This window comes from Natator depressus, chromosome 9 (assembly GCF_965152275.1).
Source record: "Natator depressus isolate rNatDep1 chromosome 9, rNatDep2.hap1, whole genome shotgun sequence".
Lineage (NCBI taxonomy): Eukaryota > Metazoa > Chordata > Testudines > Cheloniidae > Natator > Natator depressus.
Window position 1 is genome coordinate 72,709,647 of NC_134242.1, and position 12,631 is coordinate 72,722,277.

The following is a 12,631-nucleotide window of genomic DNA, read 5'->3' on the forward strand; positions in this document are numbered from 1 at the left end:
TGTAAGGGCCAAATCCTTACTTGAAATCAATGGAATTTCTTTTATGAGTAACGTGAGCAGGATTTGGAACATCTATTGGCCAAGCTCGCAATGGCCTACACTCAACTTGATGGCATTTCTATGTCTGTCAATATGTAACGCAATAACTTTTGGATGTCACATCAGATCAGTTCCAAAATTTCAGGGAATGTTGTGGCCAGAACCCTGTTATTTTGGGGAAAATCAAAAGGGGGAGAAATAAGGTACACGTGGAACCCCTATCTTCTCTTTAGCAGATCCACAATTTCAAGCACCTTTGCAGTTGTCTATAGATCAAACAACTGGTTGATGGCACCCATTAATGCCTTCCATCATAACAATACCCCAGTATAGAGTTAAGATGTTGACCCAGTGAATGTCCTATCTTCCAGATGGTGGGGGGGAATGGGTGCCTACAAGGAGCTCTTATCATGGAAGAGAGGGGATGAAGGGACCCTGGAATGGAGGGAGTGGGGGGGCACACAGAACTCCTGGCATGGAGGGGGAAATGGAATGAGGGCTAAACAGAGCCCCTGCCAATGAGGGAATGGGGGGCGGGGGGAAGAGGCACACAGCAACTGACATGGAGGAGAGAGTGGGGTCCCTGGTATTGGAGGAGGAAAGAATGGAGTGAGCACACAGAACCCATGGCAGGAAGGACATTGAGGGGAATTGCAGGGAGTCCATGAAATAGAGGGAGATGATGGGATGGCATGTGGGGAGCTTATGGGGGGGAAGGAGCAATGCAAGGAGTCCTTGGGGTTTGCAGTGAGCTTGGCCTTCCAGAAACTACAAAGTGTGCAGCCTGTTAGTTATACTTTCCCCAAAAACTTCCTTTTAAATTGAAGCTGAGAGTTGCTGTGCCTCTTTATTTGCTAGTACTATAATTTTGAGCCTGAGGCCTGGTCTACACTGGGGGGTGGATCAATCTAAGTTATGCAACTTCAGCTATGTGAATAACGTAGCTGAAGTTGACGAACTTAGATCTACTTACCGTGGTGCCTTCACTGCGGTAAGTTGACGGTTGACGCTCTCCCGTCAACTCTGCCTGCGCCTCTCGCCCTGGTGGAGTACCGGAGTCAATGGGAGAGTGCTTGGCGGTCGATTTATCCCGTCTAGACTAGACGCAGTAAATCGACCCTCGCTGGATCAATCGCTGCCCATCAATCCAGTGGGTAATGTAAACAAGCCCTGACTGTGGAACCTTTACTCTCATTGGTAACTACATTTGCATGGGGATTGTCTCACTGACTTCTAGAAATAATTCCAAATTGTATGAATTTGTTGTCCTATTTACCCAGGCTTTTAGAAAAACAAGACTATAAGGAAAGGTATTGTTTGGAATTTTACTTTGTTTCTGGCTAATTACATTGTGATGGAGCTGGTTGAACATTTTCTACTGAAAAAATTCACCACCAAAATTTGGGGTTTGATCAAAAACTTATTTTTCATTGAAAAATGTAATTATTGATTAGGTTTAATTTAATTTTTCCTCAGAAAACTTTGCAACAAGATGACAATTAAAACATGAAATGTTTGGTTTGTTCAAAAACTGGAAAAAAAATTGTGAAATTTTTGATTTTTGTTTTCTTCCTCCTCTGTCTGCCACTGAATGCAGAAGAATAAAACTATGTATAAAGGGTCTCCTCTCCCGGCATAACTTTTCCAAAGTTGGAGAAGTTTTGAGTGGAAAACGGGAAGGAAATGCCTGGACATTTTTTTTTTTTTTTTTTTTAAGTCATACTTTAAGAGGAAAACTAGAAAAAAGGAGGAAAACAAAAACTGGACATTTAAAAAAAAAATTTACAAAAAAAATTTCACCAACTCAAATATTCCATTTTAAGTACTAAGAAACAACAACAAACCATAGAATCTAGGGCTGGTGATCTTTAAAATGCATTATATGTGGAAATATTTATTTATTTAAATTATTTATTTAAAGCACTGAAGTATATTGACTTCAGTGGGACTTAAGTGTATGCTGCAGTGCTTTGTTGAGTCATGGCCTAAACTAGCTTCTGGATTACTTACAATTTCTTTGTCACTCTCATATGCTTGATAAATTAAAAAAAGTTGCATTTTTCCTGCATTATAAAAACATAAATGATGTGGCATCATGTAGTCTGCATAATGTGTGAAAAATGTTGCAAATGTCACTATGCATTGTTCACTGTGAAAATCAAAACTTGAAAATTCATGAAGCAAATTTACTGACCCATCTCCAGATTAAATTCAGTTCCAAATACTTTTCTTACTAAACTGTGCTGCAGTGAAAAAGCCAAGAAATATGTCTTTCAAACTCGATCTCATTTCCTAACGTCGGTGTTTCTGACTATAACAGGATATGTCAAAGGAACATATGTTAGAATAGTAATAGAATCTAAATATAAATATAAAAAACAAGTGGAAGTACCATGTCGTGAAATGGCATGTCTACGCTGAGACTGCATGGACCTAATGACATCAACCTTGACTCTACGCCGCTTGTGGAGGTGGAGTTATTAAGTTGGTGTAGCAGGGCAGTTACGTTAGCGGGAACAAAATTTAAGGCTATGTCTACACCCACACAGCTTTTCGCGACATGGCTGTGTCGCTACAGCTGTAGAGCTAAAAGTTGTGCCTAGTAGCCGCTGTTCGTCGGCGCTCCTGCCAACAAAAAACTTCCACTCCCAATGAGCAGCGTTGGCGTTGTCGGCAGGAGAGTACTCCTGCCGACAGTGCGCTGTTCACACTGGCGCTTGTTGCAGCAAAACTTTTTTGTCTTCCAGCGTTGTGGTTTTTTTTTTTTTCGTCTACACCTCTGAAAGACAAAAAGTTTTGTCGTTCAGTTTCCTGTGTAGACGTTGCGTAAGCTGCTCTGTGACAACCTAACTCTGTAGCGTGAAGTGGCCTGTTAACCTTGAATGGTCCCTTGAAAAATGTGTTAACTTCTTATGCTAAACCATCTGTTCCACCTTGTATGTAGCAGTGATACTCTGAGTGTGTTTCCCAGCCCTGAAGAAGAGCTCTGTGTAAACTTTCAAAAGCTTGTCTCTCTCTCACCAATAGAAGTTGGTCCAATAAAAGGTATTACCTCACCCATCTTGCAATATTTGCCAACCCCTAATGCTCAAAAATCATGAGTCAGGCTCACCAAAAATCACGAGTATGTAAAAATAGTAGATGTGGTGGGTCTTTTTATTTGTCTTCTGCTTTTTGAACCTTTAAGGTGCACAGGGGGTCACATTTTGAAGCTTTCTGCACAGCCACAAGAGCTAGAAACTTACTTTTTCTTTAAGAATGAAGGCTGAAATCATTACATATCCACTTGACTCTAGAAGCTGGGTCTTAAAGGAAAGCAGTAATTCTCATGAGACTCACGACAAAATCATGAGAGTTGGCAACACTGCCTCCTTGTTTCTCTAATACACTGGGGCCAACACAGCTGCAACAACTGTTAATGTGTGTTAATGTTGTACTGTGCCAAATGACAAGCATCTATTTGTGGAATTTTCAATAATATAATTAAAATATTTGCCTAACTGATCAACATAAACTACCATTTGAGTTTTCCCATGCAAGAATGCATTTTATTCATGTATACAGAGGCTTTGTACGAGGGAGAGTAATGTTCTCTGGTTCTATAATAATCTTGAATTTCCTATGTATTTTTTTTAAAGGAGAAACAATACCAGTTTTCCCACCCGTCCAATCAATCCCAGGTTAGCCATGTATGCCAGCAATCTGAACAGCCCCAAGTCATCCACCAATGCCAAGAAACACAAAGTTGCAGTCCCTGCGAAGTAAGCTCAATCTCTGTGAGTGATGGTGGAAGAGGAACAAACACAGTGCAGAGGGTAACAATCCAGTGCTGCGAACCGGTAAGAAGAATTCCTGTTTAGTATTTTACTTTTCACAGCATATTAATATTGTATACGGTGCGCAGCATTTTACCGAGAAATTAAACTAACGGTCCATGGGAGCTTAGTTTAAATTATATAGTGTGGAGATTACGTTCTATATATCCTTTTTGAAAATGCTCAGAATAAGTTAACTTAAGAGCCAAAATGTATATGTATAGATATTACTGCTGCAAATCTCAACTTTCCCATTTTCTTGTATTGTCAGCACAGTATGTGAAATGTTTGGTTAAGAATGTTAGAACTGGCAATGTTCTGACCTAGAAAGGGTCCTGCTGTAACATTGTTTCAGGTACCCTGTAATTTCTAGGGGCCCAAATGGAGGCATGTTTTGATTGGAATCTGAGCAAGAGAGCAGTTTTCAAAGTCTGTCATCTTTATAATTATGTCACCTGCAGATGGAGATGAGAATTTTAAATAGATACTTTCCTCTCAATATACAGATTATGGCATTTGGAGACTAATTTTTCAATTGTGTGTGGAGTGAATGCCTCCGAAAAATTGTGTGTTGCCATTGCACCTGCAAAACCCCATGTTGGCATATGCCAATAGGTAGTTACAGGCGGAACACAATCATTATGAAGCAGTTGAAAATTTTGACCTTGAGTACAGTATTATGCCTAAAATAGAAAAGATTAGAAAATGTATCCAGCCTCAATAGGTGAATCCTTCTTTATATTCAGGCGTAAGGTAGGTAGGTTGACTTGGTTCTGAACATCTGGTAGGAATTGATCGTAGTTTTTCCTCATCAGTGAGACTGTATGCACTTGATCATCCTCTCCTACAGAGAAACCAATAAAGAGACTCATTTTTCTTTAACAGCTACGGTCAATATATACATTATCTTCCACATGCTATTCAGCATAGCCATGTTGGGTCAGACCGATGGTCTATCTACCCCAGTATCTGTCTCTGACAGTGGCCAGTGCCAGATGCTTCAGAAGGAATGAACAGAACAGGGCCATTTTGTATGATCCATCCCCTGTCATCCGGTCCCAGCTGCTAGCAGTTGGAGGTTTAGGGACACCTGGAGTATGAGGCTTGACACCTGACCACCTTGGCTAATTGCTATTGATGGATCTATGCTCCGTGAATGTATCTGGTTTTTTTTTTTTAACCCAGTTATACGTTTGGCCTTTGCCCAACATCACGGGGCAACGATTCCACAAGTTGACTGTGCATTGTGTGGAAAAACTTCCTTATGTTTGTTTTAAACATGCTGCCTGTTAATTTCATTGGGTGACCTTTAGTTTTTGTGTTATGTGAAGGGGTAAATAACGCTTCCCTATGCACTTTCTCCATACCATTCATGAGTTCATAGGCCTCTATCATATCCTCCCTTAGTCATCTCTATTCTAAGCTTGAACAGCCCTAGTCTTTTTTAGTCTCTCTTCATATGGAAGCTGTTTCATTCCCCAGTCGTGTTTGTTGCCCTTCTCTGTAACTTTTCCAGTTCTAATATATCTTTTTTGAGATGAAGCGACCAGAAATACATGCAGTATTCAAGGTGTGTGAGACCAGTTTATAAATTGGTATTATGATATTTTCTGTTTTATTATCTATCCCTTTCCTAGAGTGGTTCCTAACATTCACTTAGCTTCCCTTGGGACTGTTCTTTGTCCCCTTGGGACTGTTCTTTGTCCCCTTGCACTGCCAACTTCATACCTTTTCCCATACCATTTGGAAAAGCCTCTCAACATATGTCAGGTGCCCTCCCTTTCCTTCTTCACAAAACTCTACAATGTGTCTGTTCCATGAAGCATAAGAGGGGCAGAGTTAAATAGCTGTGGAACCTTAACTCTAAATTTCTAGACTTTCAACCATTTAATTTTTGAACATGGATTCTAAGAAAGTTATTTTGTTCATTATATATATTTCACACCTTAAATCACATTACTCCCAAACACGTGTCTTTTTATTTAGTACTGTGTACTACTACTTATCTTTCTAGTTTGTAAATCAGATCTTTCATTTAGTAACTGATAATTCTTCTGTTGCAACTTAGGTGTCTCAAAGTTTGACTTGTTGGTTTAGTCACTGTTTATCCTTTTGGGGTTTTAACCAGTCATGCAGTCATACCTCTAAAATCAATATTTTGCCTAAAGGAATAAACAAGAAATTAATTCATCCTCAACTTCTGAAACAGTCAGAAGTTCTCCATGAAGGAGGCATATTTATAGTGCCCTATCAGGATTACTTTCTGTCTGCACTTACCAATAAATTGTTAAATTAATGTGGAAATATACTGAATTGTTTATATAGTAGCAAAAATTACCACGTACTAAACTTACTATGTTAAACATGCTCTTCCAACATAATTAAGGAGTTAATAAATTCTGCAACTTCCTCTACAATTATTTTAGCATTGTGTATCACATTTCCTTTTTTGAGAAATACTCAAAATTGACCAGAGGTTATTTTGGACTGCCTGCAAAATTTTAATCCCTTAGAAGATTCTGCTGGATGATATATGTAGCAGTTCCTGTCCCTAAAAATATAGCATCTAAAAACATTTGAAGGTACAAAATAATAAAACATTACAGAAGTGGGAGTGGTCTTTATAGCTGGAATACTTTTCTTTTCATGTTCTTTTTTAAGATTAAGGTATAGTACTCATTTTGAGAGTATTTGTTTTTTACCCTTCCAGAAAGTACTAAAGAAGTTTCTATCATTTAAAATTAAATGTGGAGGCGTGTACACTATTATGTTCTATGACTTAGTTGGCAAATTTGTATAGTAATTAATTTTTAAAAATGTAATATCTCGTACCTCTTTAAAATGCCAACGGTTTTAACAGAGATCAGATTCTGTTTTACTCTTGAGTTAGTATTATATACTATATTTATAATACCCCAGAGCAAAGAGAAGGAATGAAACAACTTTTGAGACATCTGTGTTTCATACACTACCTGAGAACTATTTGGAATTATTTCCCCAAGATATAGTAAACAAAATACTCTGAAGAGATGAACCATCCATTCATAGATAAGAGTAGTGCATTTAGGTCTGATAATAGTAGTTTTTTAATATAAATTTAAATCTTAGTTTTCTTTAAAGTTTTAGGACTAAATTATTTCTTTTTTTGGTTATATTTTAGAATATTATCTTGTATTTTTGACACAAACCAGGATCAAATCACAAACTGAGCTGCTGTTTAGACTTGAATGTTAGCTCCTTGGATATATTTCCATGTTTCTGTTTTTAAATAAGAATATCGTGTATACATTGATACAACAGGAAAGGTGTATTATTCTACACTTCTAACTTCCATTGAAGTTAGTGGAACTACTTGCATGAGTTAAGACCATCAGGATTTGGCTCATGGCTTGTAAAAGTATGTAACCTAATAGGGTGTGTACGTTTAAAAAAAAAAAAAGCACCTCACTGAGCAGTTATGGACTTGATTATGAAATCTTTATTCATATTAGTAATTCCGCTGAGGACATTGTCCGTACTCAGTTGAGTAAGAGCTATAGGATTGGGCCCTGAACTTCCATTCATCTTACAGGACTGGACTCTTTGTGCTTTCAAGATACTTTGCCTAATATCACTATAATTCTTAAACAAGAATAAGACCTAGTGCTATGGCTGAACAGTTTCTTAACATTTTTCCTATTGCTGCAGGTTCTAAGGTTCTGTCTGTGGTCCTGTGTTCGTGCTCTCTCTCTCTTTTCCCCCATCATACCTTTTTCTTCATAAAACAAAGAGAGGCCTTTTTTTCAAATAGGTAAGTCTGAAAGATTAGACAACAGATCTTCTAAATTTGGTAAAAATCAAAATGAACCACCACTATTTTTAAACAGACAGCATTTTTTAGAGTAGGTTGGAATTATTTACTACTTGTTGTATATATAAAGTGGATTTGGTTCTGGATTTTGCTTATAGAGCAAACTACACTTATATACACATAATAAAGCTGAAGCTGTATTTCTTCATCCTACCCACTAAGCAAATGCAGTGGCTGTCTTGCTTCACCATTACAATTTTACTTATTGTTCAAAACTTTGGCTGTAACAATTAGACAAAGAAATGCAGCTATGTCTAGGCATGAATCGTGGACTAGACATTTTATGGGGCCCCTACTCATTATTCATATTCCTCGACACGCTATCAGAATGATTAAAAGTATTAAAATGTACTTTTTTCCAGTAATTAAATGTCAGTTAATGTTTGTAGCACCTTGGTGACATAGAGGGGTGTGGAGCTGCCAAGTGTAACTTTTATCTTATAAAACTGAGGTGGCAAACCAAAAGAGAATTTTGTTTCACAGAAATTTCTGAAACATTTGTGTTCCCATGGTTACTCATTTGGCAAAAGATGGCAACATATGGTAAGAGAGTATCTACCTACTCCTCACCTTGTTTACCAGTTCTGCCAGAGAGCAGACAAGAAAACCGATGCCTCTATTTGGCAAAGGCAACAAGCTGCAACTCAATTAACAAATGCAAACATCCAACAGGCAAAGTACATTACATTTTATTCATTTATGCCCAAACCCTTATCCTACTAAAATTAGTGGCAAAGCACTAGTTGATTTTAACATGACCAGGGTTTGGCCCTTACAGAACTACCATACGACCCGTAAGTGAGCACAGGGTACAAAGAAAACATAGCAACATATAATAGTAATCAGAGAAAAATCAGTAAAGGCCAAAGACTAGTATAACCCAGTGTAAATACTGGCTCTCGGTCTTCACCAAACTCCACCTTTTTTAGATTGCTGTTGCATATTGAGCCGATGTTTTCAGAGCACTATCTAGAGAAACTGCAAGATTTCTTTCTTGAATGGTAACAGCTAATTTAGACCCCCCCCATTTTGTATGTATAATTGGGATTATGTTTTCCAATGTGCATTACTTTGCATTTATCAGCACTGACTTTCATCTGCCATTTTGTTGCCCAGTCAAATTTTGTGAGATCCCTTTGTAACTCTTTGCAGTCAGCTTCGGACTTAACTATATCAGGTAACTTTGCCACCTCACTGTTTACTCTCTTTTCCAGATCATTTGTGAATATGTTGAACAGCATTGGTCCCAGTACACATCCTTGGGGGGCTCCCACTATTTACCTCTCTCCACTCTGAAAACTGATAATTTATTCCTATCCTTTTTTTTCTATCTTTTAATCAGTTACTGATCCATGAGAGGACCTTCCCTCTTATCCCATGATTGCTTACCTTGCTTAAGAGCCTTTGGTGGGATCTTGTCAAAGGCTTTCTGTAAATCCAAGTACACTATATATCCATTGGATCATCCTTGTCCACATTTGTTGGCCCCCTCAAAGAATTCTAATAGATTGGCCAGGTATGATTTCCCTTTACAAAAGCTGTGTTGACTCTTCCCCCAACGTATCATGTTCATCTATGTGTCTGATAATTCTGTTCTTTACTATAGTTTCAGCCAATTTGCCTGGTATTGAAGTTAGGCGTACCAACCTGTAGTTGCTAGGATCACCGCTGGAGCCTTTTTTAAAAGTCAGCATTACATTAACTATCCTCCAGGCATCTGGTACAGGGGCTGATTTAAGTGGTAGGTTACATACCACATTTAGTAGTTCTGTGATTTCATATTTGAGTTCCTTCATAACTCTTTGGTGAATATCATCTGGTCCTAGTGACTTATTACTGGTTTATCAATTTGTTCCAAAACCACCTCTATCAACATTCCCATCTAGGACAGTTCCTCAGATTTGTTATCAAAAAGAATGACACTGGTGTGGGAATCTCCCTTGTATCCTTTGCAGTGAAGACAGATGTGAAGAATTCATTTAGCTTCTCCAGAATGGCCTTGTCTTCCTTGAGTGCTCCTTTAGCACCTTGATTGTCCAGTTGCCCCACTGACTGTTTAGCAGGCTTCCTGCTTCTGTATCGTTGCTGGCAGGACTCAGGGAGTTCTAGTGCAATATTATACATCTTGATTCAACATAATCAATTCATTGATGCAGCATAGGTGTTAAATTCTCAGATGTTCTTTGTGTGATTTTTGAGCTTTAGTTAACAGAAAGCTGAAATGAGAAGAAATAACTAGCCACAAAAGGAAAAGGCAAGATGAGTTCTAGTAGTGATCCAATAGAGATCCTACTCGGTTTTAAGAAAAGAGAACTAACATTCAGTAATTTTTAATCCGATTTTCATTTTTAGAGCCTAAAAATGCACCACAGTTTTAGTCACACCAGGTCAGTATATTTTAACTCATTTTACTGTAAAGAAAAAAGAGCAATAGTCCTTGTTTGAATGGTCTCCAGGGCTGCTTAAGTAGGCCAACACCTGTTGTGTGGCAAGACATTTTATTACCTTCTGGGCTGTAAGAGTGCTCTTTGTTCTGAGTTCCTTAAATTCAGCCTGAATTATAAGCAAGTAAGGACAGAGTGACTCCCTGCATTCTTAATCTCCTTCATTGATTTCATTTTAAATGTCCAGTTTAAAGTGATTTTAACATATTTTTGTAGGTATTAAAATTAGTTTTAATGGTCTATTACATAATAGCTTTATCTTGTGATGATAATGCATAGTCAGCATTATCACTTCAACAAGAGCAGATAAGTGGCCCAGGCAACTTCAAGGTGAGTAGGGAAAAAAAAGAGTACAAATTATATAAGAGCAGGGAACATGACAAAGATGTGTGGAACAGATAAAGCAAGGGGAGGGAGATAAACTTAAAAGGAAGAAGTTTACTCTGGTGACTCATGTTTTTCACTAGAATTATACAGGAAACGAAACAGTTCTTTAGGACAGTAATGAAAGTTAACCCTTGCTTGTTAATCTGCAGCTTTAGAGAGAATTTACCTGTCCCTAGCCACTGGTGCCTTCACTCCTACTCCTCCAGATCCTCCCACTTCCATTTCACCGTGCTGTGCTTTTGTATATAGAGTTAAATAGGAGCATGCCAATTGTAATGAGTGAAATCAGAACCTATGGAGAATTTTTGAAAAGTTAGAGAAGTTTTTTCATAGCACATTAAGGTTAATATTTGTGTGTATATAAAAAGAAACCCGCATCTCTGAGGTTGAGACACATTTCATTTGTGCTTAGCAAGACATTATGGAATGCTGAGGTATCATTCAATTAAGACTGCTTTTGCAATGCTGCTGCAGTCAAAAACGTTATTTGGTTGCTCCACAGAATAAATGAAAGATGTCTATGGAAACCAGCCTCAGTCTAGGTGACTGTAGTCATGTATGCTAAATTCTGCAATAAAGAAAAGGAGGTTCTTCTTTGAATGGTGGTCCCTATAAGTATTCCAATCGTGGGTGCACATTCCCGCCAGGTTTTTTTAGCAGTGTCCATTGGCCTGTATGTGTGTCAGCAGAGGTTATAAGAGGCTGTGCGGGTCAACACCTCTCCAGTTCCTTCTTACTGCCGCATGGCCTGAGTCAGAACTCCTGTTCCTTTGTGCTCTTAGAGAGAGTTCTAGTCTGTTGTATATCATTCTTGTTTTGTTGTTTACTTGTTTGTTGTTTAGAGCTTACTTTGGTGGATCCTTCCTTTTGTTCTGCTTCTCCATACGTTAGCACCACTAGCTTCCTCTTTCTCCAGATTGCAAGTGTATTGTAAACCACAGTGATGGAATAAGTGATCTTATTTGAGATCCTGGTTCTATCATTCTCCATCTAAATTGCAGTTTAATTTGCTTGATGAAGGGTCCTGAACCTATAATCCTTAAGCATATCTTCCAGAATGTCCATGTGTGTGTTAGAATGCATGATTTGAGTTAGTGTAGCTATGGATACTTGAAAGACATTTCCATACACAATACAGTGGAAGCAAAAATCATTAAGAAAATCTGGAAGTTATCAACAGTTTTTTTTTTTTTAATTCATTCAGTGATATTTTTTTTTGGTGTGGTTTCCCCTGCCCCAAATGAATGCTGAAAAGTTTTTTTCCAATAATTTTTCTCTTCCCCTACTCCCACTGGGCTGTTGAATTTGAATTGTCTGTGACTACCTAGTGCGTTGAGGTCCTGAAGGGGGGATTCAGGCATCTAAGTCCAAAATTCAGATTCACAAAATTCCTATGCTGCTGCCACCTATCCCTGTAGGTGCTTAAGTTTCCATGGGTGAAGCCTGCTAGGCCCTAAATTTCTGCTGTCGGGCATCTGCTCGGTTTCCTCAGTCCTGATGCAACTGAGCAGCTCCAAGCAGGGTTCACCATAGGCATTCCCCAGACTGTCTCACTTGTGGGGCACAAACTGGTTAGGGTGACCAGACAGCAAGTGTGAAAAATCAGGATGGGGCTGGGGGGTTAATAGGTGTCTGTATAAGAGAAGGCCCTGAATATTGGGACTGTCCCTATAAAATCTTGATATCTGGTCACCCTAAAACTGGTAGACATGCTCAGAGGCAGCCTTAGAACCTATTGGCCAGATCAAGCCCAACACAAAACACAACTGGAGGAGGAAGTGATGGTGCCATCCCCCCTCCTTATGACTTTTAGTCCGGGGGCTAGAATGTTCACCCAGGGCTGGGCGAGAGAGAGACTAGTCTCTAGCCCACTGGTGGGGGCACTCGCCTGGGATGTGGAGGACCTGGGTTTTGAATCCCAGCTCCACATTAGGCAGAGGAGGAATGTGAACCTGGATGTCCCACATCCTCGGGAGTGCGCTAACCTCTGGCCTAAAGGTTGTAAGGGGAGCATAAGTGCCACCACCATCATTTTTCTTGAAAACAGCTGACCTGGCTTAGCTGCCTAACTCCAGGAGAGGGTTAACAGCTATGAA

At 38.9% G+C, this 12,631-nt stretch overlaps 1 protein-coding gene across 2 annotated transcripts in view; it reads left to right on the plus strand.

The window, feature by feature from the left end:
- The window catches only part of POF1B (POF1B actin binding protein), a 46,240-nt gene that overhangs the window by 17,085 nt on the left and 16,524 nt on the right, over positions 1-12,631 (plus strand). For both annotated transcript variants that reach the window (XM_074964462.1, XM_074964461.1), the window contains exon 3: positions 3,678-3,878. In XM_074964462.1, coding sequence (XP_074820563.1) covers positions 3,678-3,878 — 201 coding nt within the window. The remainder of the gene's footprint in view (positions 1-3,677; positions 3,879-12,631) is intronic.